The sequence below is a fragment of the Bombyx mori genome, chromosome 21, assembly GCF_030269925.1.
Source record: "Bombyx mori chromosome 21, ASM3026992v2".
NCBI classification, from domain to species: Eukaryota; Metazoa; Arthropoda; class Insecta; order Lepidoptera; family Bombycidae; genus Bombyx; species Bombyx mori.
Window position 1 is genome coordinate 1766994 of NC_085127.1, and position 25206 is coordinate 1792199.

The 25206-nt window shown below is 38.2% G+C and overlaps 2 protein-coding genes and 1 long non-coding RNA gene across 4 annotated transcripts in view; 2 read left to right on the top strand and 1 right to left on the bottom strand.

Moving 5' to 3' along the window:
* Nucleotides 1-22148, bottom strand: part of LOC101739242 (ral GTPase-activating protein subunit beta) — a 37131-nt gene extending 14983 nt beyond the window's left edge. Inside the window, exons 1-15 of one of the 2 annotated variants that reach the window (XM_062674603.1) lie at nt 21844-22148; nt 20445-20603; nt 19659-19896; nt 18200-18426; nt 17397-17580; nt 15702-15844; nt 15288-15408; nt 12866-13021; nt 9396-9491; nt 8305-8430; nt 6254-6331; nt 5250-5415; nt 4407-4616; nt 3076-3251; nt 1070-1159 (exon numbers count right to left, since the gene is read on the bottom strand). In XM_062674603.1, coding sequence (XP_062530587.1) covers nt 1070-1159; nt 3076-3251; nt 4407-4616; nt 5250-5415; nt 6254-6331; nt 8305-8430; nt 9396-9491; nt 12866-13021; nt 15288-15408; nt 15702-15844; nt 17397-17580; nt 18200-18426; nt 19659-19896; nt 20445-20603; nt 21844-21879 — 2206 coding nt within the window. In that variant the 5' untranslated portion in view covers nt 21880-22148. The remainder of the gene's footprint in view (nt 1-1069; nt 1160-3075; nt 3252-4406; nt 4617-5249; nt 5416-6253; nt 6332-8304; nt 8431-9395; nt 9492-12865; nt 13022-15287; nt 15409-15701; nt 15845-17396; nt 17581-18199; nt 18427-19658; nt 19897-20444; nt 20604-21843) is intronic. The other variant, XM_062674604.1, reaches the window with a different exon arrangement.
* Nucleotides 15738-20095, top strand: LOC119630107 (uncharacterized). The gene is made up of 2 exons (XR_005245909.2): nt 15738-15877; nt 16446-20095. It is a non-coding gene; the product is annotated as an uncharacterized LOC119630107 (long non-coding RNA).
* Nucleotides 22149-24283: 2135 nt separating the features above from the next.
* On the top strand, nt 24284-25110 carry LOC134200913 (uncharacterized). The gene is made up of 3 exons (XM_062674791.1): nt 24284-24312; nt 24596-24798; nt 24887-25110. Exons 1-3 carry the CDS (start codon nt 24284-24286, stop codon nt 25108-25110), a joined length of 456 nt encoding a protein of 151 aa, XP_062530775.1.
* The last annotated feature ends 96 nt before the right edge of the window (nt 25111-25206 follow it).

The window sequence follows — 25206 nt, forward strand, 5'->3', positions numbered from 1 at the left end:
ACAATGATCGATATTTTGAAATAATACGCGTAACAAACTATTCATTTAACAGTCATAATGTTAAAACAGTAAAATTTCGTACTGTAAATTTCCCCTTATGGGAGGGTACATTCTTATACTTTGTACTCTTAACGAACGACTGTCAGTTAAAATGAACCAGTACAAATTATTTAAATAGCTAGAGTTTCAGTTAATCAAGAAGACGTTTTGTACTTTAAGCTCTGAAACATACAGTTGTCCTGCTCACACGCGCAAACAACCGTGTCCAATGTGAGACTGCTATTTCATCAAGCCTTATACGATAATTACGGGTGAAGTTTAATCGCATTAAATGCATAACGCGTTTCCATATCCCATACTGGCTCCAACGCGTCCGTGCACCGCATATAATAACATATCGACGGATGAAAGGCTATTTTGAAACTTTATAGGAGAGCCGTTTAAAGTTTAAAATTTGGAAAATAAATCATAATATAAAACTTCTTCAGCTATTTGAATAAGGTAACCTTAATTGAAGTTCAATTAAAAACATCTAATTGTTGATCTTAATACCAATTACAACGGACCTTTAATTACAAAGATAAATGTCGCGTTTTAAATTTCGCTTAAACCGAATAGCCTTTTTGTTCTACCTATTCTGATAGAGATAGAGAAGCTATTTCAGCTTTACTCTACCGTGTAGGTGAGCTTTCGGGGCTCAAATCGGAAGTGTTGCTAACACTGGCCCTAGCAAGAGCCGTGCTTCACAGTATATACCGCCGGATCGGAAACGCGACCCACTGAGAAGATCCGGCGAGAAACTCAGTGGGCTGATGCATGGGTTAGGTTGCACGTCGACCTCTTTGTCGAGTTCGACGAGTACGGTTACCGGGGTCCCTAAGCCTGCTCCTAGTGTTAGAGCTGAAGGCGTCTAATGCAAAGGTAATTGGATGTGATGGATCCGTAAGGACGTGATGGGAATAGCCTTTCACCCCTCGATATGAATGTATAGAGCTTTGTTTATCGCGTTGCAATTTCAAAATACCGATCGAAAATGAATGCTGAACAAAAACCATGCGTGTGTAATTACCGAAAACAGGCGAGGATGGATCAAGCCCCCTAACATCCGCCACGAAGTCGTCGAGCGAGTGCCCCTCCGTGCTGCCGCTCTCTGAGCGAGCTACAACACATCTCTCGGTTATACACCGACGCTTACCACACACGTTGCTTCCGCCGCTTACTAGCTTACTGTGTGTGTGGTGATTCCACCCATGAGAGTATTAACTGGTCCATTTGTTGAGCAATAAAACTAATCTTTGGAACAGCCTGTTTTATTAACCCTTTGACTGTCACATAGGTCACCGGTGCCCTACGTTGCGCTCTGAATCACGTCTTTTTTTTTTAATGCTGAGGGGCTATTTCAGCTTCGCCCTAACGTGTGTAGATGATCTCACGGGGCTCAAACCGGAGTGTTGCTAACACTGACCCTAGCAAGAGCAGTGCTTCGCAGAATTTACCACCGGATCGGAAACGCGACCCACTGAGAAGATCATGTCGGTTTGTTACTAAGACGTTGGAATATCTAGTAGACCTTGAGAGTCTGACTATTCCGAAGATACTGAGAATCTATTTCTAAATGACTTAAAAGACTAAAACATACATTAACAAACAAAAGTAGGTAAACTTGGGCAATCCAGGCGCCTTAGTAACAGAAATCGATATAATTACTTCAGTGCGCCGCGTAGGTCACTGGTGCCCTACGTGGCGCACTGAAGTAATATGTCGATTTCTCTTTGATCTTCTTACTAAGGCACCGGAATATCTAGTAGACTCTCAAGAGTGACTAATCCGATACTGAGAATGAAACTATTTCTAAGTGACCTAAAAGTCTGAAAAATACAGTAACAAACAAAATAAGGTAAAGTTAGGCAATCCAGACGCCTTGGTAACAAAAATCGACATAATTACTTCAGTGCGCCGTGTAGGGCATCGGTGACCTACATTGCAATCAAAGGGTTTAAGATTTTTCCTGTAATAATTAGATCTTAGCGCTTGTGATTTTGTCCTCGACTTCTCGTGTAGTGTTGGCGATGTTAAAGATTTATCGATTAGCAAAATAATAAAGAGCGTGTTGTGAAGTGTTGTAAAGGCAGAGGCGATATTCTGCGGACTTGTTGTTGCAACAATCACAGATTTTCAGCAAAGCTCACTAAAGGCTGTTTTCTGTATATGCCATATCGATTACTTAAAGTACGCAGCAAATAATAATAGTCATAATTTAAATGTATGCAATGTGTGTTGTATTGACTATTTTCTTTTTATATAGGTTTACATACAGAGCGTTGGAAATTTATCTTTAACACACAGCCCTACATTTAAATGCCTTGGTATGTTGATTCGCTGGCTGGTTCTTTCACTTGTGCATAATCAAAGCACTGAAGTTAAAAAATAATTTAAAGCAAATTAAAATTTCAGTGATGGGATTTAGGAAACAAATGGAGAACGTATTGATATATTCTATTTGCTATGCGCTGTAATTTTGTTGCTTGAGATTCGCTTATGGTTAATAACGTAGTTAATAACATAATTATAGTTTCGCCTTGAAACAGTTAATGTATTCACAGTAATTAAATAAATGATCAATCCGTAGATTGTGATATTTGATATCGATTCAGTTTCGTACATTGTATATTAGTCAAGCTATTTATGAAATTGCTTGTGTTTCAGTTTAAAAAAGGTAAATCGCGCGTACTTTAGATCTTAAAGCTGTATCTGTGTTGAAATTCCACAAGTTTTTATTTTATTTTATTACTTAGATGGGTTGACGAGCTCACAACCCACCTGGTGTTAAGTGGTTACTGGAGCCCATAGACATCTACAACGTAAATGCACCACCCACCTTGAGATATAAGTTCTAAAGTCTCAAGTATAGTTCATTATATTATTTTTTTAGCTCTGCCCCAAGTGGCAAATTGATATTCAACGATATAATTTCAAATTGATACTCTTTGATATTCTAAATGATTTAGTATTGCGGGTTGGTTGATGTTGCGGGGGTGGGGGCGGGTGCGGGCGCAGGGTTGGGGGGGGCGGTACCTCGCATGTCAGGCGGCAGCGGCTGCGCGGGCGCCGCCAGCGCGTTGTGCCGCACGCACAAGTACAGAGCGTTGAGCAGCGGCACGGCCAGCGCGCCCGACCACTCGACCTGGACCCCCGACACGCACATCACGGCGATGCGGCCGCGGGTCAGCTCGCCCAGCGTCATGCCCGCACTGACACACATCACAACATCAACACCTCAGAGATATCTTTTTTTTCCTACCTAAGCTGATAGCCTTGAGAGGCTATATCAGCGTAACCTTAATTAGTAGGTAAGCTCATGGGGCTCAAACCTGACGACGTTGCTAACACGAACCCTAGCAAGAGCCGTGCTTCGCAGAATCTACCACCAGATCGGAAACACGACTCACTGAGAAGATCCGGCGAGAAACTCAGTGGGTTGTGTCTGTGGGTTAATTTACTCGTCGAGCCCTTCGACGCAAGCGACTGGTTCGTCGGGAAGGATGACCGGTGCTTGAGGTACCTAAAAGCACCGTCAGTGGATCGGCAGGATCCGAAATGACGTGTTTTGGGCAACGTCGACTGCTTTCCATTATGTCCGCAGGATCGGGAATGTAGTTACCGGCGGCCACGGTGAGAGGGTTCTCGTGTCGTGCCGCTTTAGCGAAGTGACAGAGATATCTAAAGTCGAAATCTACTTCGTATAAAATAAATATACATTTCGGTTTTTTTGTGTGTGCTTTTAACATATTTTTCTTTGGTTTCTTGTTCAATATTTATTTTGCGTATTTTGCTCTAGTCATTTTACTAACTATTTACAACATTCGACATTCCAACAGCTTGCCAGATTCCGTGGTCACAGATGACTAAAGTTGCAAAGATTATGAACTGTGTTAAAATTGCTGTTATTGTTATCTGTAGTATTTAGTCGATACCTTTTTGTCGGTTCTGATGGAGTTTAAGATAATTTCGAGTGGCCATTTTCATTAATGGTCAAGCTCGGCGCGCGTGGCGGGCCGGTTTTTGATGTGTATTTAATCCGATCGCTACCAAACTTTAACTGGATCGCCAATCTGAAGATTTCTCAAGAATTTCATTGAGATGGGTCCAACGGTATCGAAATCTACAGGGAACATACACACATCCGACTTTTATTTTTATCGATATTTTTATAGTTTTCCAATATTAGCGACATTGATTTTCATTAGTGAATATTTAGCAATAAAAAAAATATAATTCACAGATATACGACTTAATGCCATAAGGCGCTTGGTTCATGAAATTTTAAATACACAATGTTCCAAATCCTGCAAACAATATTCAAGTATTATAATTGTTATGAATTAAGTTAATTTAACATAACTTACTATTCATTACAGCCTGGGAATTCTGGCACGGGTAGATCTTTGTAGTGGTACGGGAACGCGACCATAGACAGCAGGATGCTGATGGCCGCCTTGCGGAGCTCCCGCTTGTCTATGGAGTCGCATTCGATCTTCGGCTCGCGTTCCGACAGAATCTTGTCTAAAGCGTTTATGAAGTCCGGAACTAAAACTAGTACTCCGTCTAGATCCAGTCTAGAAATAAAATAATCTGATAGTTGATTTTTTTTTCTTAATATAAAATAGTACTGAAATGAAAGAACAACATTAACTCTAGCCGTCCCGTGTGGAGTCAGTTATGAAGATCAAGAATAATGTCATCGGAACCTACACATATCGCCATGCGAACCACCTATAAGACATGAGGTTTGAATCTAAATTGTAGGATAGGACAGCTTTCTTACCCTCAAAACCAGAACGCATAGCTGCTTTGCTGCATAAATTGTCCTAATCAGAGGGGACTTGGGTGGGCGCAGCTTTCCATTCCATTTCCATTTCAACCGCGCGCTCACTAGATGGCGCTATGGTAATGATTGCACACGGACGCTACGTGGGCTTGAGACACCTTTGGCCCTATTCTAATCTCAAGCGGGTGCCAATTTTTCTAATGAAATACGTACTTAACAATTGTTCACGATTGACTTCCACGGTGAAGGAATAACATCGTGTAATAAAAATGAAACCCGAAAATTTATTAGAACCTAGGCCTTAGAACTTATATCTCAAGGTGGGCGGCGCATTTACGTTGTGGATTCTATGGGCTCCAGTAACCACTTAACACCACCTATGTAAGCAATAAAAAAAAGCCTAAGTCGGGCGTGACGTCACCTGAATATGTCGGAGGCGTTGAGCACGACTGCGGCGGCGGTGGCGGCGTCCCTGAGGCCGTGGTGCATGGCCACGTAGCAGCGGGCCAGGTACGGCGCGAGCACCTCCTCGCGGCACTGCTTGGAGCACAGCACGCGGCACAAGGTACCCAGAGCCTCCGCCCGCCCTGACCACGATCCAAAATGTACCCGTGAAACGATGACCAACGGTATCCTAAATTGTAATCTGCTCCCAAGTATTCAAGGTTGGTATTTGTATTGGCAGCAAACACTTAACAGCGGCGGCCGATTTGTGAACCAATCATCAGTCATCCAGCGCGATGCAATAATTGCCAGTGGGAAGTAATGGACAGCCGTTGTATAATACAATTGAGACGTCGGATTTGTCTCTCGGTGGGCCACAATGAGGTCATCTTGTCTATTGGCGCAGGTATTCACTTAACACTCTGTTTACCTGTCCGTGAGTAGTTGGAATAGTACCTTAAGCTACTAATGATTAGGTAAGGACAAAAAAAAACACTATGTATAACTATAAATAATATGTAGTTCAGTCGTAGGGCAGGAAGAATTTCGTACAATGACCTCTTTACCTACTGACAGTGGTCACAAACATTTTTGTATTAGGGGCGGTTTACATAAAATGTTTGATGGAGCAATAAATTACAAACTTATTAAATGCCTAATTATTATTGTTATTATAATAAATTATTTATAGAGATTTTATATAATAGTTATAAATATAGAGTTAAAATTACAAGGTAACTCGGCAGAAATAAAAAAAATGAAAATTCAATAATCAAAATCCGATTCCTCTGTAACGGAGTATGCAAACAAGAACAAACCTTACAGTCTCAGGTAAAAGGTTTACAATCCCTAAGGAAAGCGGTCATTGCATCTGTGCGAGCGAGACCCCATTATATTTAAGCGAGAGTGACAGAGACAGGTAATAACAGGTTAACACGTACGAAATTATTTCTGCTCGCGACTGGACCTTAATTAACTTACCTGCTTGACATCTAAACATGTGATAAGAATGCGTAGGGTCGGATGCGGACGCCTGCGGGGGCATTCCCTCGGCGCGTTCTACAAGAATTACACATTTATCATTGAGCCTTGCCTCTTGAAATCCCATCGCCGCAAAAAAGGCAGAGTATGTTAACGATTTTGTCCTTAAATACGATAATTCTTTTACTAAAACCACTCAAGTTTTCGAGAAACTATATATTTTATATTCTACGTCTCGTCTTAATAGTTATCTATACTAATATATAAATCTACAGTGGTTTTTACGGATGTTCCGTTATAACTACTGAACCATGCATCCGATTGACTTGAAACTTGGTATCCATTTTGAAAATACATGTACTTAATGGATAGGCTAATATTTATATCTGTGTTGGACTCCCTAATAACAATGATAATAAATAATAATGCTAATTTTAAATGCCCAGCGAAGCGGACGAGTACGGCTTATAGTTATATTACATAGTTAATAATAGTTATTCTGCTATTCGGGACAAATACAACAAAACAAAAACCATGAAAATCGGTCAAGCCATTCTCGAGTTATAGCGTTCGAACAAACCCGACTACGTTTTATATTAATATAGCAGAAAATTTACAATAACACCTCAATCGCCCGTGACTATGAACATAATATTAGAAAAGTCTGAAGTGAGACGACAAATAAAAAACACCGGATTAAATTAACGGCCGTCTGGTGTAGTGGTAAGTGACATGGTCACTACACAAGGGGGTCGCGTGTTCGAATCCCGCCAAGGGAAGATATTTGTATGTTAAATATAAAATGTCTTTTCCAGGGTTATGGATGTATATTAAATATATGTATGTGTATAATAAAAATCTTACATTTATTTCCGTCATCTGGTACCTGTAACACAAGTTCTTCACGAACTTATCACGGGAACAGTTAACGTGGCGTCATTGTTTGTAAATATTTATTTATATTTAAATAGTAAAACTGATTTTGATTGTGTCTATGATTCGTGGAATCCAAAGAAAATACTTGATTGTATTCACATATCCACTCACGCTGCAGAAGACGCCAATAGATCTGTCCCTATATGAGGCCGTCAGCGCAGAAGTGGCCTAGCCCGCAATTTTCATATTCGTGCTTACACTATACTGCAATTTATTTAAAACAAAAATAAATTTTGATGCAAAACCATAGTTTCACACATAGATAACAGATGGATTTGGTAAATATTATTTTTGTGCGTAATGTTTTGGAACGAAGTTCCTTATGGGACGATGAGGAGGGGTACCCTAACCGGGAAAAAACGTCCGTAACGTAAGATTTTTATTATTTATGTATAGTCTTAGTATGGTGGCTATACAGTGTCTAATGTTATAGTCTACGTGATGACGGTTATTATTATTATTCATATTAATAGCTGTTTCTTTGTATATTATTATTATATATTTTTTATAAATCATTGTGAATAAAATAAAGTTGATAACTTTGTAAAGTAGTTTTATTTTTTATTTTTATCTATTGATAATATTGTTATTACAAAATATAAAAATTATTTTCTTTATACCTCGAATAGAACTTAAAATTAATATTTTTATGATAAGGAACTTCGTTCGTATCCGGTGTCCCGCGACACCACACATCTTTTTTTTGCCTACAAAGCAGTGTAAAAATAAATTCAAACTTCATTATCTCCATGCGAACTATGGTCAGCTTAAGCGACTTGCGCTGACGACCACATATGCGTTAACTTCTATGACCGAAGCTGCCATCTTGGTGCGGATAAAATTGTTTTTTTTTATTGCTTGATGGGTGGACGAGCTCACAGCCTACCTGGTGTTAAGTGGTTACTGGAGCCCATAGACATCCACAACGTAAATGCGCCACCCACCTTGACATATAAGTTCTAAGGTCTCAAGTATAGTTACAACGGCTGCCCCACCCTTCAAACCGAAACGCATTACTGCTTCACGGCAGAAATAGGCAGGGTGGTGGTACCTACCCGCGCGGACTCACAAGAAGTCCTACCACCAGTAACTAAAATTAAATGAAAATAACTCACGCTGCGTGTTGTAGTTAGCCGAGGTTCCTATGAGGGCCGCCTCGAAGAGCCACTCCCCAAATAAATGGAAGATGGAGTTTACTTTGGGACGTAACGGTGTGAGGGGAGGCTTTTCCGTTTCGGCCACTTAAAAAGGAATAGAAAAGAAACAATTAAACAGTATTCGAAATATAAAATTAAAATTAAATTATATAGACATTAGCAGCACTTTAGTAAATACATTGTAATTGAGTGTTCTTGCTGTGTAGGTCCGTATTATCACAGCGAAGAGAAGCAATCTGTCTATCTTAGATAACTGCAGATCAAGACTAGACTGTCCACACTCTGCCTTCGCCGCGCACTTGAGTACTTCGGTCATATTGCTCGGAAAACACCGGATAGCTTAGAGAGACTATTCGTGACAGGGAAGATCGAGGGAAAGAGACCGCGCCGGCGCAGTCCGATAAGGTGGTTCGATCACATCCGCACCACACTAGAAATTCCCATTCCACGACGCCCTTCATGCGGCCAATGATCGGAAGCGCTGGCGGGACATTACAAGGAGCAAAATTCTGTCGACATATAATGGTCACGACCCTCAGCAGTGAGGAAACGACGCGAGGAGGAGGAGGCTGTGTAGGTAATTGAAGAGAATAAATAGGTTGGTACTCCTTTAAATTGAATTGTCTTTCAACCAGAAACCGATAACCCAATAAACCGTTTGATCGGATTTTGTATAGTACCATTTGATTCGTACCTTGTGTTGTAATATTTTTGTGTTTTTTTATTGCGTAGATGGGTGGACGAAATCACAGCCCACCTGGCGTTAAGTGGTTACCGGAGCCCATAGTCATCTATAGCGTAAATGCCGCCACCCACCTTGAGACATGAGTTGTAAGATCTCAGTATAGTTAAAACGACTACCGTACATTTGAAAGCGAAACGCATTACTGCTTCGTGACAGAAATAGGCAGGGTGGTTGTACCTATCCGTGCGGACTCACAGCACGTCTTACCACCAGTAACGAGTAGTCATTTCTGTGTCTCTTTTTGCACAGGTCAAACTTAAGAGCCAGGGGTATAAGTATTAGAGTTAACAGAGAATGTATGAACCTTGTGAAGTGATAGAATTGGGCGGAGTGGTGGGCGCGATGCTCGGTGGACGGCTGCTCGAACTGCTCAAGCCGATGAGGGAGGTACGAGGGGTACCTGAAATATTAAGAAGAGATAATGTAGAGAGATAGGGAGAGAGAGAGAGAGCATTCTTTATTGTTCACCAACAAAATAAGCAATGCGAAACATTAAATACAAAAATAAAAGTACAATTGGCGGTCTTATCGCTAAGAGCGATCTCTTCCAGACAACCATCAGTTTTTTTTATTGCTTAGATGGGTGGACGAGCTCACAGCCCACCTGGTTGTTAAGTGGTTACTGGAGCCCATAGACATCTACAACGTAAATGCGCCACCCAGCTAGAGATATAAGTTCTAAGGTCTCAGATTAGTTACAACCGCTGCCCCACTCTTCAAACCAAAACGCATTACTGCTTCACGACAGAAATCGGTAGGGTGGTGGTACCTACCCGTGCGGACTCACAAGAGGTCCTACCACCAGGTTTGACGGCCCGATTTAAATATTATTTTTATGGAGGAATCGTGGTTTCCTGAAGTCCTAGTTGCTTACGTAATATTACGGATAGATGACTCGAGGGCTCAGGCGGTAACGGAGAGTGTATTCTAAATCAATCAAAGCGAAGTCAGCGAATATTCTTTAAAAATATAAAAATAATAGTTTCATATGTCCATTCCATAGTTCATAGCGACATATCCCGGATCTTACTGAAATCAAATCGTCCGACGCTGCCAAATAATTACACATTTACAAAGGTAACATATTAAAAACCAATTAAAGGGGACGGCCCATTTTAGGCCCAAAGCGGACAATAGATTAGAGAAAAAATACTTAGTGCATTAATTTTGTCATAAATAAATATGCATTTACTTTCTTCCAAATAAGCGCCACTACATTTTACATCACGTCCTTACGGATCCATCAGATCCAATAACCTTTGCATTAGATGCCTTCAGCTCTAATACTAGGGGCAGGCTTAGGGACCCCGGTAACCGTACTCGTCGAACTCGACAAAGAGGTCGACGTGCAACCTAACCCATGCATCAGCCCGCTGAGTTTCTCGCCGGATCTTCTCAGCGGGTCGCGATTCCGATCCGGTAGTAGATTCATTCGCGAAACAATTGCTCTTGAGTTGTTAGGTCTCCTTCGGAGGCGCTCGGGCAGTTGTTAGCAAATCTCACCCCTCTTGGCTGAGCCTTTGCTCGCCCACCTGTCCTGGTGAAACTGGAAAGGCCTTCGGGCCACCAGTAAAGTTTCAATCATAAAAAAAAATACATTTTACAATAAGTAGTTTAAAAAAAGTAACTCTGTTGAAAAAAACAAGATTTTTATTTTTGCGGGAAAAATATTGCCAGCATCAAAACCTTTTACGTATTAAGTAAACATTTCAAGTATATAAAAAAAGCATATAAATAAATAATTTTAAGTATTATCATTAATCAATCGGTTTTAATCGATTTTAAGCACATAAAATAACATCAAAGACATACCCATTGGACTTTAACTTGTTACTATACTTGAGACCTTAGAACTTATATCTCAAGGTGGGTGGCGCTTTTACGTTGTATATGTTTGTGGGCTCCAGTAACCACTTAACACCAGGGTGGCTGTGAGATCGTCCACCCATCTAAGCAATAAAAAAAAAACTTAACTTGTATTGTTATTTAAATATGTACAACAAAACCAAAAACATAAAAAATAAACAATAATGTGTACTCGTAAAAAAAAGATTAAGAAATAAATCAATTATCCGTTATTTAAAAAAATGATCGATATATGAATTTCATGTAATTATTTTTCTTTATACTGACAACACTGATTTTAATCTGACTGACTGAGGACTTTTTGGCGGGAACGCGAGGAGTGAAGTTGTGTGATTTGTTTTATTTTGTCTATTTAGTGTTTCGTCAGGTTTAAATGTGTAATAATGGTGGTTTATTAACTGTTTAATATCTGTGAAAGTGCACAAATGTGGGAAAATGAAACAAAGCTGCTGGACGTAACTTCTCGGGTTCCTCCAAAAAGTCCACTGAAAAAATCTCAGTAAATGACCACCATTTTACTGCGATTATATTTCATCCCATATCATCTCATTTCATTAAATTTCATCCCAGTTGATTAATGTCTCAAATTAATCATCTTCATTTCATTTCACTCCATATTATCATTTTTCATAAAGTTAAGAAAATAAAGTAAAATAAGACATGACTTAAAGGTCTTAGTTACCAGGTCATAAAATCTCTTAAAAAAAAAAAAAAATCTGACTGACTGACACTTCGCTTGCTGCTTGTGCTTGCGTTCAAAATGGATGTGTTTTGATTTTTCTTCGATTTATTTTGCTTTTATCTATAACGTTTCATACTACGACTGAAAAATATTGAGTGAATTGTGGTTTTAACCTGACCGAGATTTAAAACCGTGTATATGCTCTCCTGTGCTATTTTTAGATGATTTACTAATTGTGTATGAAGATGAAGAAAAATAGATATTTAAAGAAGTATGTGTTTTTATACCCTAATAACTACAATTGGATAAAAATACATTAGGAACATCTTAAACATTAAAAAAAGAAAAGTTCTTGAGGTATTTATATAGAAAATTAACCTCAAAACGAGTTTTTTATTTTTATTATATTTTTTATAATAGTGGCGTCAATTTCAATATATTTTTTAGATATCTAATACATTTAAGAATTTGAATCAGTCCATTTTTATAGTAATATTTGATGTCCACCTTGGGCCTAGTACACTATGGAGGGTGGGCATTCCCCTTTGCCTACGATGTTATTAATTGCGCAGAGTAGGTATGCGATAATCAATTGTTTTATTTCCACGGTATTGCTCAACTATTTAATTTTGTAATAACTACTAAGTTTTAATGTACATTACTACACTACAGAAAAGGAAAAAAAATAAACGAAAAATGCAATAATACACTATACGACTACGTGCAAAACAAAAAACATGTGCAATTAAAATTAAAGTATAAGAAATAAGCATTTGCAAAAAACATTACATCACGTTCGTGAGTCGCTGCACTATAATAAGAAAAATCTGTTTTTTTATAAAATACCAGAAAGTTCCACACGTATGTAGTTGTGTTGAAAAAGATTCCGAATAGGTATTGTGTTTTAAAAATAATAATTCGAATCCATATATCCATATCTCATATCGTTACTATACTTGAGACCTTAGAACTTGTATCTCAAGGTGGGTGGCGCATTTACGTTGTGGATGTCTATGGGCTCCAGTAACCACTTAAAACCAGGTGGGCTCTTCAACACATATAAGCAATAAAAAAAAATCGGATGATGTGCAATGCAAAAAAAACACAATTTTAAACCTATTTTGATTAGATACAAAGCCTGAAGATAATATTATAAAAAAATGTTCGAATCTTTTTCATCACATCTATAGTAAATATGTTAGAGGGTAGGTATAATAAAGCCTTACTTTTCTCCGGTATCCTGTCCTTGGGTTTGGGCGCGGAGACGCTGAACGACTTGGCGAGCCGGCGGTGGGCGGGCGGCGTGAAGTCGTCGGGCGGCTCCTCCCCCGCGCCCGCCCCGCCCGCGCCCCCCGACACCCAGCGCTCTTCGCGGCCCCGCCCTGCGCCCGCACACCCACACAACCACACTACAGTCCACCCTTACAGCAACAGCCAACCGACTAACAGGTACGTGACCGAACCCCACAGTTAAAAGATAGTTTAGAACGAAGCGCTCGTGATCCAATTACAATATTCTTTAGTCTTAAATATATTGGATATTTGAAGTGAAACTTCTAATGCGACTTCCAACAAGGTTGCGTTAAACGTTTAACGCTCCTGGGGAGGGGGAATAGAAAGAGATAGAGCGAGAGTGAATGCGCGGCACCCGAACGCACGCGCGTAGTATACTGTTACAGGCCAGCGCGAGCGTTAGCAACGAGTAGCGTCCAATATTTTAATGAAGTATTTAAAAAAGTATATATACTTATTTTTCTAACTATAATTTAAAAAATATATAACATAAATGTTGAAAATGTTGCATCTCTTATACACAGCATTCCCTATTACAAGAGCAATCTGATTTAAGGATGAAAAATGAAGAAAACCATAATACTACACATCGAAAAAGAAGTTTCACTTCATTCACGTGCACCAAGTTACACGCGCACCGTTTTTTAAGTTTAAGAAATTAACTGTATGACAAAGACACGATTAAAAACAGATGGTTTACTCTCCCGTTATTTTTCAGAGTAGGTATTTACTATATAGTATATTGAAGAATTCTACAAGTATATAGGAAACAAAATAAATACTATATCAAATTGTAATATCTGTTTTTAATCACGTCTTCAGCTAGCGAAAAGACAAAAAGCACTAAACGAAATCCGAAAAAAGTTATTTAACAGTAGATGATAAGATTTCAACCTTAGAGTAACATAAGCAAGCTATACTCAATGTATACTCTAAGATTTCAACAGATCAATACAACAGAGCGTACACTTTTTTTTTATATCATTTGCATATACTAACGTTCCTGACCTAGTGGGTTAATTAAATGGCTTTTTGCACTAAGCAGACTCGACCTTATGTAGTTGGGTAATGATTGAAATATAAGTAACACACCCTTCAATGAGATATACCCATAACAATATTATGAAGTAAAACATATACATATTATAAAAAATTCAAGCTTGGTTATTTTCTTATCGAGTTAAAAGTTTTTTTCGTTTACACACTATTAGTATCAGCATCACGAGTGTGTGCGCGCGTTTCTGTGTGTGTGTGTGCGCGCGTTTGTGTGTGTGTGTGTGTGCGCGCGTTTCTGTGTGTGTTTGTGTGTGTGTGCGTGTGTTTGTGTGCGTGTGCGTGTGCGTGTGTGTGTGTGTGTGTGTTTGAGCATCTAATTTGTACATATAAACTGCGACTGTGATGACATTAAATTTCATATAAATGTGGGTTATCTTTTAGATTTCATTAAACTTGATTTTTTACTGGTGGTAGGATATCTTGTGAGTCTGCACGGGTGGCTACCACCACCCCAACTATTTCTGCCGTGAAGCAGCAATGCGGTTCGGTTTGAAGGGTGGGGCAGCCGTTGTAACTATACTGAGATCTTACAACTCATATTTCAAGGTGGGTGGCGGCATTTACATTGTGGATGTCTATTCGGTAGCTCCGGTAACTACTTAACCAGGTGGGCTGTGAGCTCGTCCACCCATCTATGCAATAAAAAAAGGAAGATTTTCATCAAATAAATTATCAGAGACGCTTATCTGCTGTGAGGGGCTGCTTACACAGTGCATGATTTTTTTTGATATTTCCACTTGAACGCCTTGAGCCAATGTCATGTAAGTCAGCCTTTATGTGAGCTCGTACCTTGTACATTAAGAAGGTAGGTGCACGATAGCATAGCAACGTGTATGTCTAAGCTGTGAATTTGGTTATACATATATACATATTTAGGACTAATTTTACTTAAAATATTCGTGTATCCATCACCAGTACTTAAATTATTTATAATTTAAAAGAGCTACTATATAACAAAAAATACATTATTGTAGGGTTGATTTTGATTAAAAAATGGTGTAGATGGGCAAAAGTGTTGTACCCTAGTGAGCCCATTCAAATAAAAACACAAACTCCGCCGCTCCTCTTAGTGCTTAAGGCACAAGATCTCAAAACTAACAATCTATTTTAATACTGAATCTATCATACTTCATGTTAGTCCAAACAAAAAGAAAAGAAATATAATATGACAATTCAAGAGCAAAGTTAATTATGAGATATTGTTAGTATTACTTCATACAACTGGCTGTACGAACTTAGGCCGTTGCTCTTTAATACTATTGTGTCAAAACATGCAAAGGGATCTGTACTCGTTCTCACCTAGAAAGGCATCGACATGTGCTGCCACACCCTTCATTGCTTGATGAAAGATGTGAGGGAGGACTTCCAAGCATGGATGCTGGCTAGGCTCTCGACCACCTTCTTCTTGAGTTATTGAGTACTGTCAAACGAGTGATAGAATTAAATATCTCTGATACTGTTGTAATAATATGAGTTATGTTATTAATAATATGAATCACGTGTTGTATCCTCGCCTGGGTCTATTACTGACTTGAAGTAATTATCCGTTTACGGACATCCTTCGAAGGTGACTGACACGATCCACGTTCTAACATTCAGATGTATAACAACAGCTTGATATATCATAGTATAGTAAAAATTAAATATACGACAAAGTAGACTACACGAACCCAAAAAAGCCTATCACACACTATAGAAATATGTTTTATTCACCTGCAAAAATTCTGGAGTTTGACTGATGACGCGCGGTCGACACAAGTCTACAGGGTTGCCAATCGTGTGCAAGATCCGATACCAGCTTTGCATTACCGCTTCTGGACTCATGTCCGCAGGGACCAGGTTCGCGTCTTCTTCGCCTGCAAATTATGAACATGGTCTTAAGACCTTAGGTACGTAAAAAACATTTATCTATTTATATTTCAAGGCTTTCAATATTCAATACAAAATACATATATTTTTATATCCTAAGAGATAACCGAAAAGTGACAGTACCTAGTATTATGCAGTTAGACGTATACGGACTGTTTAAATAATTTCAGATAACTTCAAAACTTTTGGGTTACTTGTACTTTTAGGTTATTTAGGAATATTATGCTCTTTTTATTATAATAAATAAATAATTTTGAAGGCGTTTAAAAAAAAAAAAAAAGTTTAAGGAAAAAAAAACTTCAAAAATGATTGTCACAGCTGAATTAGTAATTGGTATCGTATGTGGTGTGGCCACACGATTGCTTCATCATTATTGTCGAGAAGCAATCAAACGATATGGTGTGTTCAGATTTTAAAGGTAGGTTTCACCATTTTCTCTGTGCTATTGAACCTTCGTTACATCTCAAGATCCTGAATCACATTTTGATATCTATGAGTTCCATAAATATCTAAACGATAAGCGTACTTTGTGGTCACCTCTTTACCAGTATACAATTAAATCTAAAGTTTTCTTTATCATTGTTTTAGGAATGGAATTTCCGAAAATTGCTGTTTAGTGAAGTTATAACTTAGTAAGATAACGAGTAAAATATTTCCTGAAATTTACTCTTAAAAATTAAGGTAACTTTATTGAAAAAAAAATTGTACCCGTGGTTAGTATCTATGTTATCAACCAGACACTCGTGGTGAACGGTCGGTTCGTTCTTTGTTATCTATTTCTTGTAGGACTTTTAAGAAGGCATCGAAAAAATGACCACTGCCCGTGCACAATCTGTGGCGTGTAGCCATCACAGCACACAAGATATTTGACAGATGCCTGAATCTCGCTTACGACATTTTGAATATGAGCTTGCATATATACAAGTTCCTAACATCAACATTATCATTCCGAACCATATCACCCACTCGGTGGAAGATATTCCCTTTGTCGTAAAACCACCAAACTGGTGACACCAACTTGACGTGAAAACTCCAAACAATCGTCTTCGTTCCTTTTCTTTTGTTTCTTTTCCAATCACACCTGTCAAGTCTCTGTTTTAGTGTATGTCTATGTTGTAGGTCGCGGGTCCTGTCAGAGAGGTTGCACGCCACGACCCGTGGTCCTACTGGTGGTAGGACCACTTGTGAGTCCGCGCGGATAGATACCACCGCCCTGCCTATTTCTTTTTTTATTTTTTTTATTGCCTTTGTAGGCAGACGGGCATACGGCCCACCTGATGGTGAGTGATTAACGTCGCCCATGGACTTCAGCAATGCCAGGGCCAGAGCCAAGCCGCTGCCTACCGCAAAGCAGTAGTGCGTTTCGGTTTGAAGGGTGGGGTAGCCGCTTTAGAACTTGTATCTCAAGGTGGGTGGCGCATCTATGTTTTAGATGTTTATGGGCTCCAGTAACCACTTAACACCAGGGCTGTGAGATCGTCCACCCATCTAAGCTATAAAAAAAATGCTTAATATTATTATTTATAGATATGTACTTACTGATGGGCACGGCTGGGAAGTGTGGACCATACAGATTGTTCAGTAGTCTCGCGGTGAGGCACAGCGAGGCGCGCGTCCAATGCTTGGTGAGCAGGTCGCGGTGCCGCCAACGCAGGCACTGCTCGCGCAATGTACGCCACAGCGCGGGGCCCGGGAAACTTCGGTGACACGCCACCAACCAAACCTGGCAATGTGATCTAGTAGTTAGCGATTGACAAGGCATACCATATACGAAAAATAAATAATTTAAAACAAATAAAATATATCGCTACATTAAAAAGTCAATATCATGAAGTTATTAGCCGAGGTCGGAGTAGGTAGGTTGATTTAAGGTCGTTGACGTCAACGAGACAGGCAGTGCCTAGTGTAGAGAGTTTTTAACAAACTGTTATGTGTATGTGTAAACGTAGAGGATAATATGGATATGCCTCCAAAATACCGGAACTTCATATTTATTGTGTTAGCACGAACCTGTGTTTAAGGTGAAAAACATATTAATAATATCAATCTACGCTGATATTTACCTGAAATGAAACATGTAACATGTTTGGCGCATGTTCTTCATCGTATATGAGAGAAAATAAGATCAGAATATAACGTACTTCCCGCACATTACAATGTACCTACTCCGACCACTAGTTATTAGATTTAAACTGGATCTCGCTGATATTTTGAATTGCTTGTACTCAAAACCAATATACCTTGTATTGTACTCAATATTATCCTGGGCTTGATTATCACCACTACAATTTTAAAGAAGACCTTTCTGAAATAGTTTCTTATTCAAAAATTTATGAACTAACTTCAAATAGAACGGAGAGCACGCGGTCGCAGAGCTGAAAGATCGCTGCGGCGTGGAACGGGGGCGGTGGAGGCACCGGCGGCGCCAGTAGGGCTGCAGCGGCGGCCAGCAGCAGCAACAGCAACGCCTTCCACTCCGCGCCGCCCAGCGCGCCCCCGTCCGCCAGAGCACGCGCCAGTCGGAGCACGCGGTGGCACAGAACTGCTTGTTTGCTGATCAAGTCGCCACCTTGAATTTAAATTTACTGCTAGTATTGAGCCCTCGTGGGTACTGGTGGTAGGACCTCTTGTGAGTCCGCACGAGTAGGTACCACCACCCTGCCTATTTCTGCCGTGAAGCAGTCATGCGTTTCGGTTTGAAGGGTGGGGCAGCCGTTGTAACTATACCGAGACCTTAGAACTCACATTTCAAGGTAGGTGGCGGCATTTCCGTTGTGGATGTCTATGGACTCCGGTAACCACTTAACACCAGCTGGGCTGTGAGCTCGTCCACCCATCTAAGCAATAAAAAAAAGGGTACCATAACTCTGTCTTGACATATATATTGCTCAATTTTTATATATGGCAACTGTTAGTGTGCGTGTGCGAGCGAACTATTGTAACGTTTAGGTGCACTTCAGGCGTTGCAAACCAAGGACGACGATTTGATATTTATCTTGATATAGGATGTCTTGAACCCAGGAAACGATTTACACGTATTATTATTTTTCTACGGTACAATATCATACAGTGCTAGTTCTGACACTCAATAATCTCAAACTAAGTAATAAGCAAGCAAATAACAATGTATTTTAGTAGCGATTTAGCTATTTCTGATATGACCATATCGTTGTCTTGTCTTGTCTTGTCTTGTATTACATATATACCTATACAATTGTTTAACTATCGCTATTGACTAATTCGGCGATCGCTATGAACTTACCCAATTCCCATTGATAAATGAAAGCGAGAGCTTGAAAATTCACAAAACAAAAAAAACAACTTGTTATAATCATACTTTATAAAATGACAATATAATGTTGATGTTTTTCTTCACATACTTGTCAATTTCAAGACTTATGAACTCTGAAGTTAGGAACAAGCAGAAAAATCACTTTTTTTATTTTTTGCATAAATGGGTGAACGAGTTCATAGCCCGCCTGGTTTTAAGCGGTTACCAGGGCCTATAAGCATCACAATGTGAATGCCACCATTTACCTTGAGACATAAACGCTTCAACAGTAGAAAGGCAAAACTGCTTTGCGGCAGAAATAGGCTGATAATAAATAGTGCCTACCTACTCCTCCGCACTTAGAATAAGCCCTACCACTGGTAATTATGCAAATTGCAATATTTGCAATTTTGATATTTACTTCTTAACTCTGTTATGCCAGTTCAGTGATAGTTCTATTCTGAGAAAACCAACCAGTGATTTGTGTACACATATCAATACTAAAAAGGAAGATAGCTTGGTAAACTTACTTTCGTCTGGTCTTGGAACAAACAAGTTTTGTAGGTGGCGCAGTATCTTCCTTGCGTATCTGTGTGGCTCGGCGACTACGGGTGGAGGAAGAGCTGGGGGGGTGGGTTGCGCGGCGGGAGTGGGAGCCAGTAGTGGGGTCAACCAAGCACACGCGACACGCACGCAATCCCGTACAGCACTGTGCTCGCTCAGTGGCAGTGACAAACCATATCTGATCACTTCTAGAACCCACTCCACCTTTAAAGATGTTGATTTCAATTTTTATTTTATGTTTCAGATTTGTTTCTTACGTAAATTTATACACATAACATATGTTTAAAAAATCTGCTCAAAAATAAACGTTACGCTTTTATTACATAGCTATTTTTCCTATTAGGTACTAAAGAGTGAATAACAATATGTATACTATTTAAAAAAAAAAAAACTTTTTTTCATACCTATTCTACTTATTCTAGTAACCTCGAAGGGTTATTCTAGATTAACCGAACTAGTAGGTGAGCTCGCGGGGCTCAAACCTGACGGCGTTGCTAGCACTAAGCCTAGCAAGAGCAGTGCTTCGCAGAATCTACCACCGAATCCGTAACGCGTCCAACTGAGAAGATCCGGCGAGAAACTCAGTGGGCTGTGTCTGTGGGTTAATTTACTCGCCAAGCCCTTCTTCGCAAACGACGGGTTCCACGAGAACGATAACCGGTGCTTAGGTACCTAAAAGCACTGTTAGTGGATCGGGAGGATCCGAAATTATGTCTATTTTAAACTGAACCATGCTGAAATATGATAAATACCTCAGCATCAGTAGTTAAAGGACTAGGATCAGGGGAGCTCAATTGTTTCACAACTGCCAGTACAACATCTCGGCCTCCAACTGCTCCCAGTACTCCTTGTCCCCCACCCTCCAGTGGTATTGAGCTCCATTCTGCATACATCCCGTCACTATCTTTATCCTGAAAATTTGATTCATTTTACCATATCTCATTAATGCGTTTAGTGATTTCCACTGAAATAGTAATGCTTTGCTATTTTGCTAATAAATTCTTCTCCCAGTTCATCTAGGAATAATTGAATTTGGCTGGAAAATTTCTAAAAAATAATATAAGTGCTGGTTGTTTTTGATGGTGATTTAGAGGGAATACTCTGGCCACATTTAGCATCATTAGTATTCATATGGAATCAATATTGAACTCCTGTATGTTATACTATGATATAAAAAAGATCTCTCTCTTTTGATGCAATTAAAGCCATTAATTATAATAATAATAAATTAAGATCCTTTTCATGAAATGGATTAAAAATATGTATTTTTTTTCTGAACTGTGTAAAAGTTGCTATCATCGAATGGAAACACTATGGCAGAAAACCATAAACCACTCTAACATAAATATAATTAACATAAACAAATAAAATTTAAAGTTAAAGATGTCCAACTGCTCCTTTTGTTCCCGCTTGATTCTATCTTGTATTGATACTAAGAGTTTTATTACTAAACACATTTAATAAAATATTATGTAACTATTTAAACATTAACTTAACATTTAAATAATTTAATTATTTTTCTCATGCAGACTCTAGCCGTTCTACTAGTGAGTCTTGTTTTCGAATTGTAAAAAGAATACAGAATATTCCACTGACTACTACTGCTCCGAGAACTGCATAAAAATTTACAAAAATTAATAACAGAGCTAATAAGCTGGAGATTAATAGTGCTCAAACAAAGTGTCAAACACTTAGTGCTACAAAGAAAGAACAAAACCAATATAAAAATAGACATTTCAGAGCCCAAATAACATCTCATACCTCTGAAAAAAATATCACAAACTGAAAATAAACCAGAGGACATTGAAATAGACAAATTGAAAGTAATTATTAAAACACCTTACATATTATGCTATTTTATCAACAACCAAATTTTAATATATTCAATATTAATAATTTAAGTTGTGTTACATTTTTTGAATGATAAGTTTTGAAATCACTGCAATAATTACATTAGCTTATCAATATCAAATTTCACTGTTACTAATTATTATTATATGTGTCATAAAACATGCATGATATAGATTAACGATTTGACACCATAATAGAATTCGAATAACAATATTCCATTAATTTACTATGTTAAAATTTCATGTCTTCATCAATCAATAAGATTTACACTAGGCTCTACAAAATACGAATTAAACTCACTTTATGATTAACTCTGTTGAAGATTCCCACATTCATATAGGAAATACTAACGGTACCCTGTCGGAGGGTCACTGCTCGCAACAATAACAATATTATTCAAATGGATAGCATAACTCAACTGTGCTGCTCATATGTTTTGGAATTTAATATTCCAAATTCTTTTTTACATTACAAAAAGAATCACAAATCTCGAAATTTGGATTCAGTATTAATTGATCAGAAAACATGTATTTTTCTTTGAATAAAAATAAATGTAGGTAAGTAAATAAACACTGGTGTCTTCTGCTGTCAGCTGTCAACTGTCAAAGAAGGTAAAGGCCAGTTCAAATTGGCTTCGAAATAAATTGTTGGGAGCCCTTTAACCCTAAGAGAGCAATGCGGATTTTCTCGTTTTTGCACAAGTATTGTGTTTGTGATTTAAAAAACCACTAATTTCCACTTCTGTGTAATAAATGATGCTCTAAACTATGATTCTAATCACCAGGTTTCTGCTTATGCTTAGTGTATTTTTTTTGTTTTAAACCAACTACCTATTTAATTAAATTCTCTGTTAAATGTCTCAGTGTAACATTTAAATATCAAATGATCATCTATGTTGCAATCTTTGATTATAAATCACATACTTTTTGGCGGGTACGCGAGGAATGAAGTTGTGTGATTTGTTTTATTTTGACTATTCAGTGTTTCTTGAGGTTGAAATGTGTAATAACGGTAGTTTATTACTGTTTAATATCTGTGAAAGTGCACAAATGTGGGAAAATGAAACAAAGCTGCTGGACGTAATTTCTCTTCTTTCTTCTATACCTATAACTACTTATAGGATATACAATGGCGTCTTGCTGTTGAACATGTAATGATTTCGAAGATATAAACCGCATGCTTGTGCGGTGTACTACAAATAAGTCCGCGCCGGAAACAATTGGAGTTGATATCAAACACTCTGAACCTCTATCGAATGAAAGAAATCAGTCTCAAAATATATTGATCTAAGGTAATGATGATTTGCACCGAGTGCTATTATCGCGTGGCGTAATAGCTCTGTATATAATGAATACAAAATTAAACGAAAATATAAACATTTAATGAAGATTTGGTCCTGCATCTAAGCCATTAAAATTATTAGAATTATTCTTTGGGAAGTGCAATTTAAGTTTTTTATTTATTTATATCTGAAAACTAACAGTATAATACAAACATGTAATATTTAAAAAAATAAGTGTACCTAAGTAGTAAAATAGTGTTTCTTCAGGCTTAAATGTGTAATAACGGTAGTTTATTAACTGTTTAATATCTGTGAAAGTGCACAAATGTGGGAAAATGAATCAAAGCTGCTGAACGTAACTTCTCGGGATCCTCCAAAAAGTCCACTGAAAAAATCTCAGTAAATAAATTATCACCATTTTACTGAGATTATATATCATCCCATTTCATATCCTCTCATCTCATTTCATTTAATTTCACCCCCGTTGATTAATGTCTCAAATTAATCATCTCATTTCATTTCATTTTTACTCCATATTATCATTTTTCATAAAAATAAGAATATAAATTAAAATAAGACATGACCTAAAGGTCTTAGTTACCAGGTCATAATATCCCTTAAAAAAATCACTCATGAACATTAATACGTAGGTAGTCGTTACCTACTTAAGTGGATTAATAGAATATGCAACCTACCCATTAAAATGTTAATACGGTTACCTACAGACGGTTGCCTCACCCTTCAAACCGAAACGCAGTACTCCTTCATGGCAGTTTAAACAGGGTTGTGGTACCTACCAGTGCGGCCCACAAATTATTAGAGTTGATAGTATAGAAACTCCTTATGAAAAGAAAACTTAAACATACATAAAAGCAGTGACAAGAGCTGTCAAAAGAATAAGTGGAGAAATGTCTGTCACTTCGTGAAGTAAAATAAAAATAAGAAAACTGTGATTTCGATAATAAATTCTAAAACATCGACGTAACTAATACTAATATATAAAAGTGTGTTAGTAGGTATATTATTTCGTAATTGCCTGCACTCTGCTACCAAGAACTTTAAATCATATCAAAAAGGTCCTACCGCCAGTATGTAATTACGCAAATTATAATTTTGCGGATTTGTTTCTTATTACAAGATGTTATTCCTTCCTTGTGGAAAGTCACTCGTGAACATTTCATAAGTACGTATTTCATAAGAAAAATGAACATTGGTGCATCGCATACACCAATACACCAGACGTCTTATCCTTTATGGCAGTCTTTCTCAAAGTGGGAGATAACGCCCCCTTGGGGGCGTTTGAAACCTAGAGTGGCCATTAAGGGGCGTTAAGGGGTCCAGAAAAATTGGGGGCGTTGATGTGGGTTAGGAGGGCGACATATAATTTGTAATTTTTGTGATAAAAAAGGAATTCCGTTGAAGAATACTATATCAGCTGCTACAGATGGTGCTCCAGCTATGACGGAGTATCAAAAAGGCTTCATATCGTACTTAAAAAACAAAATTCATGATGTGCTTGCTGTACATTGTGTACATACATTGCAATGTATGCATCGACAGCATTTAGTTGCCAGAAATATAAGTGAACGACTATTTCAATCATTGCAACATATCATCAGAGCAGTCAATAAAATACGAAACAAGTCTTTAATCAGCTTTATGTTAATAATGATGAAGATTTCAACAGATTGATCTTTCACACAGAAGTGCGTTGGCTATTAAAGGGAAATTGTCTGACTCGTTTTTACAATATGTTTGACTCTGTCATAGAGCTCTTGGAAAACAAAGAGACATCGAATTGCACGAAAACCTCATCACATCGAAGAATGATATCGCATACCTGACAGACCTTTATACATTGCCTGATATGAATCTCCAACTTCAAGGCGATGACTTGAACTTAATAAAAACAAAAAATGTCGTCGCTGCTTTCGTAGCCAAGCTGCTCTTACACAAAAAGAATATCGGCAGACGTGAGTTCCATATTTTTCCCAATTTATCAGTATACTGCAACAACGACGACTTGCTCGTCTAGTGCCAACATTTGGAAAATCTTCACAGTGATTTCATTAAAAGATTCCAAGACATTGAAATGGGAAATACCAGACTGGGTGTTAGATCCTTTTTCAAATGGCAACATAGCAATATCACCCCAGTTGGAAGAAGAATTTACAGAACTAACAACGAATGAGGAAATAAAAATCAAATACAAAAATGGCTACCAACAATTTTGGCTACAAAAGTCAACTCTGCAGTTGTACCCTGGATTGTGGTCTAGTCGTTAAACTATTTTTGATAGCATTCCCATCGTCATAATATTTGTGTGAATGAGGATTTAGCGCTATGACAACGCTGCTTACTAAAAAAATAAATAATTTGCA

Bases quoted from the DNA above. Each gene is read 5' to 3' on its own strand.
- LOC134200913 (XM_062674791.1), top strand. From the start codon at position 24,284: ATGACGGAGTATCAAAAAGGCTTCATATC. The intron at 24,313-24,595 runs GTACTTAAAAAA...ACTCTGTCATAG, and splicing joins TATCAAAAAGGCTTCATATC to AGCTCTTGGAAAACAAAGAG. The intron at 24,799-24,886 runs GTGAGTTCCATA...AAATCTTCACAG, and splicing joins CAAAAAGAATATCGGCAGAC to TGATTTCATTAAAAGATTCC.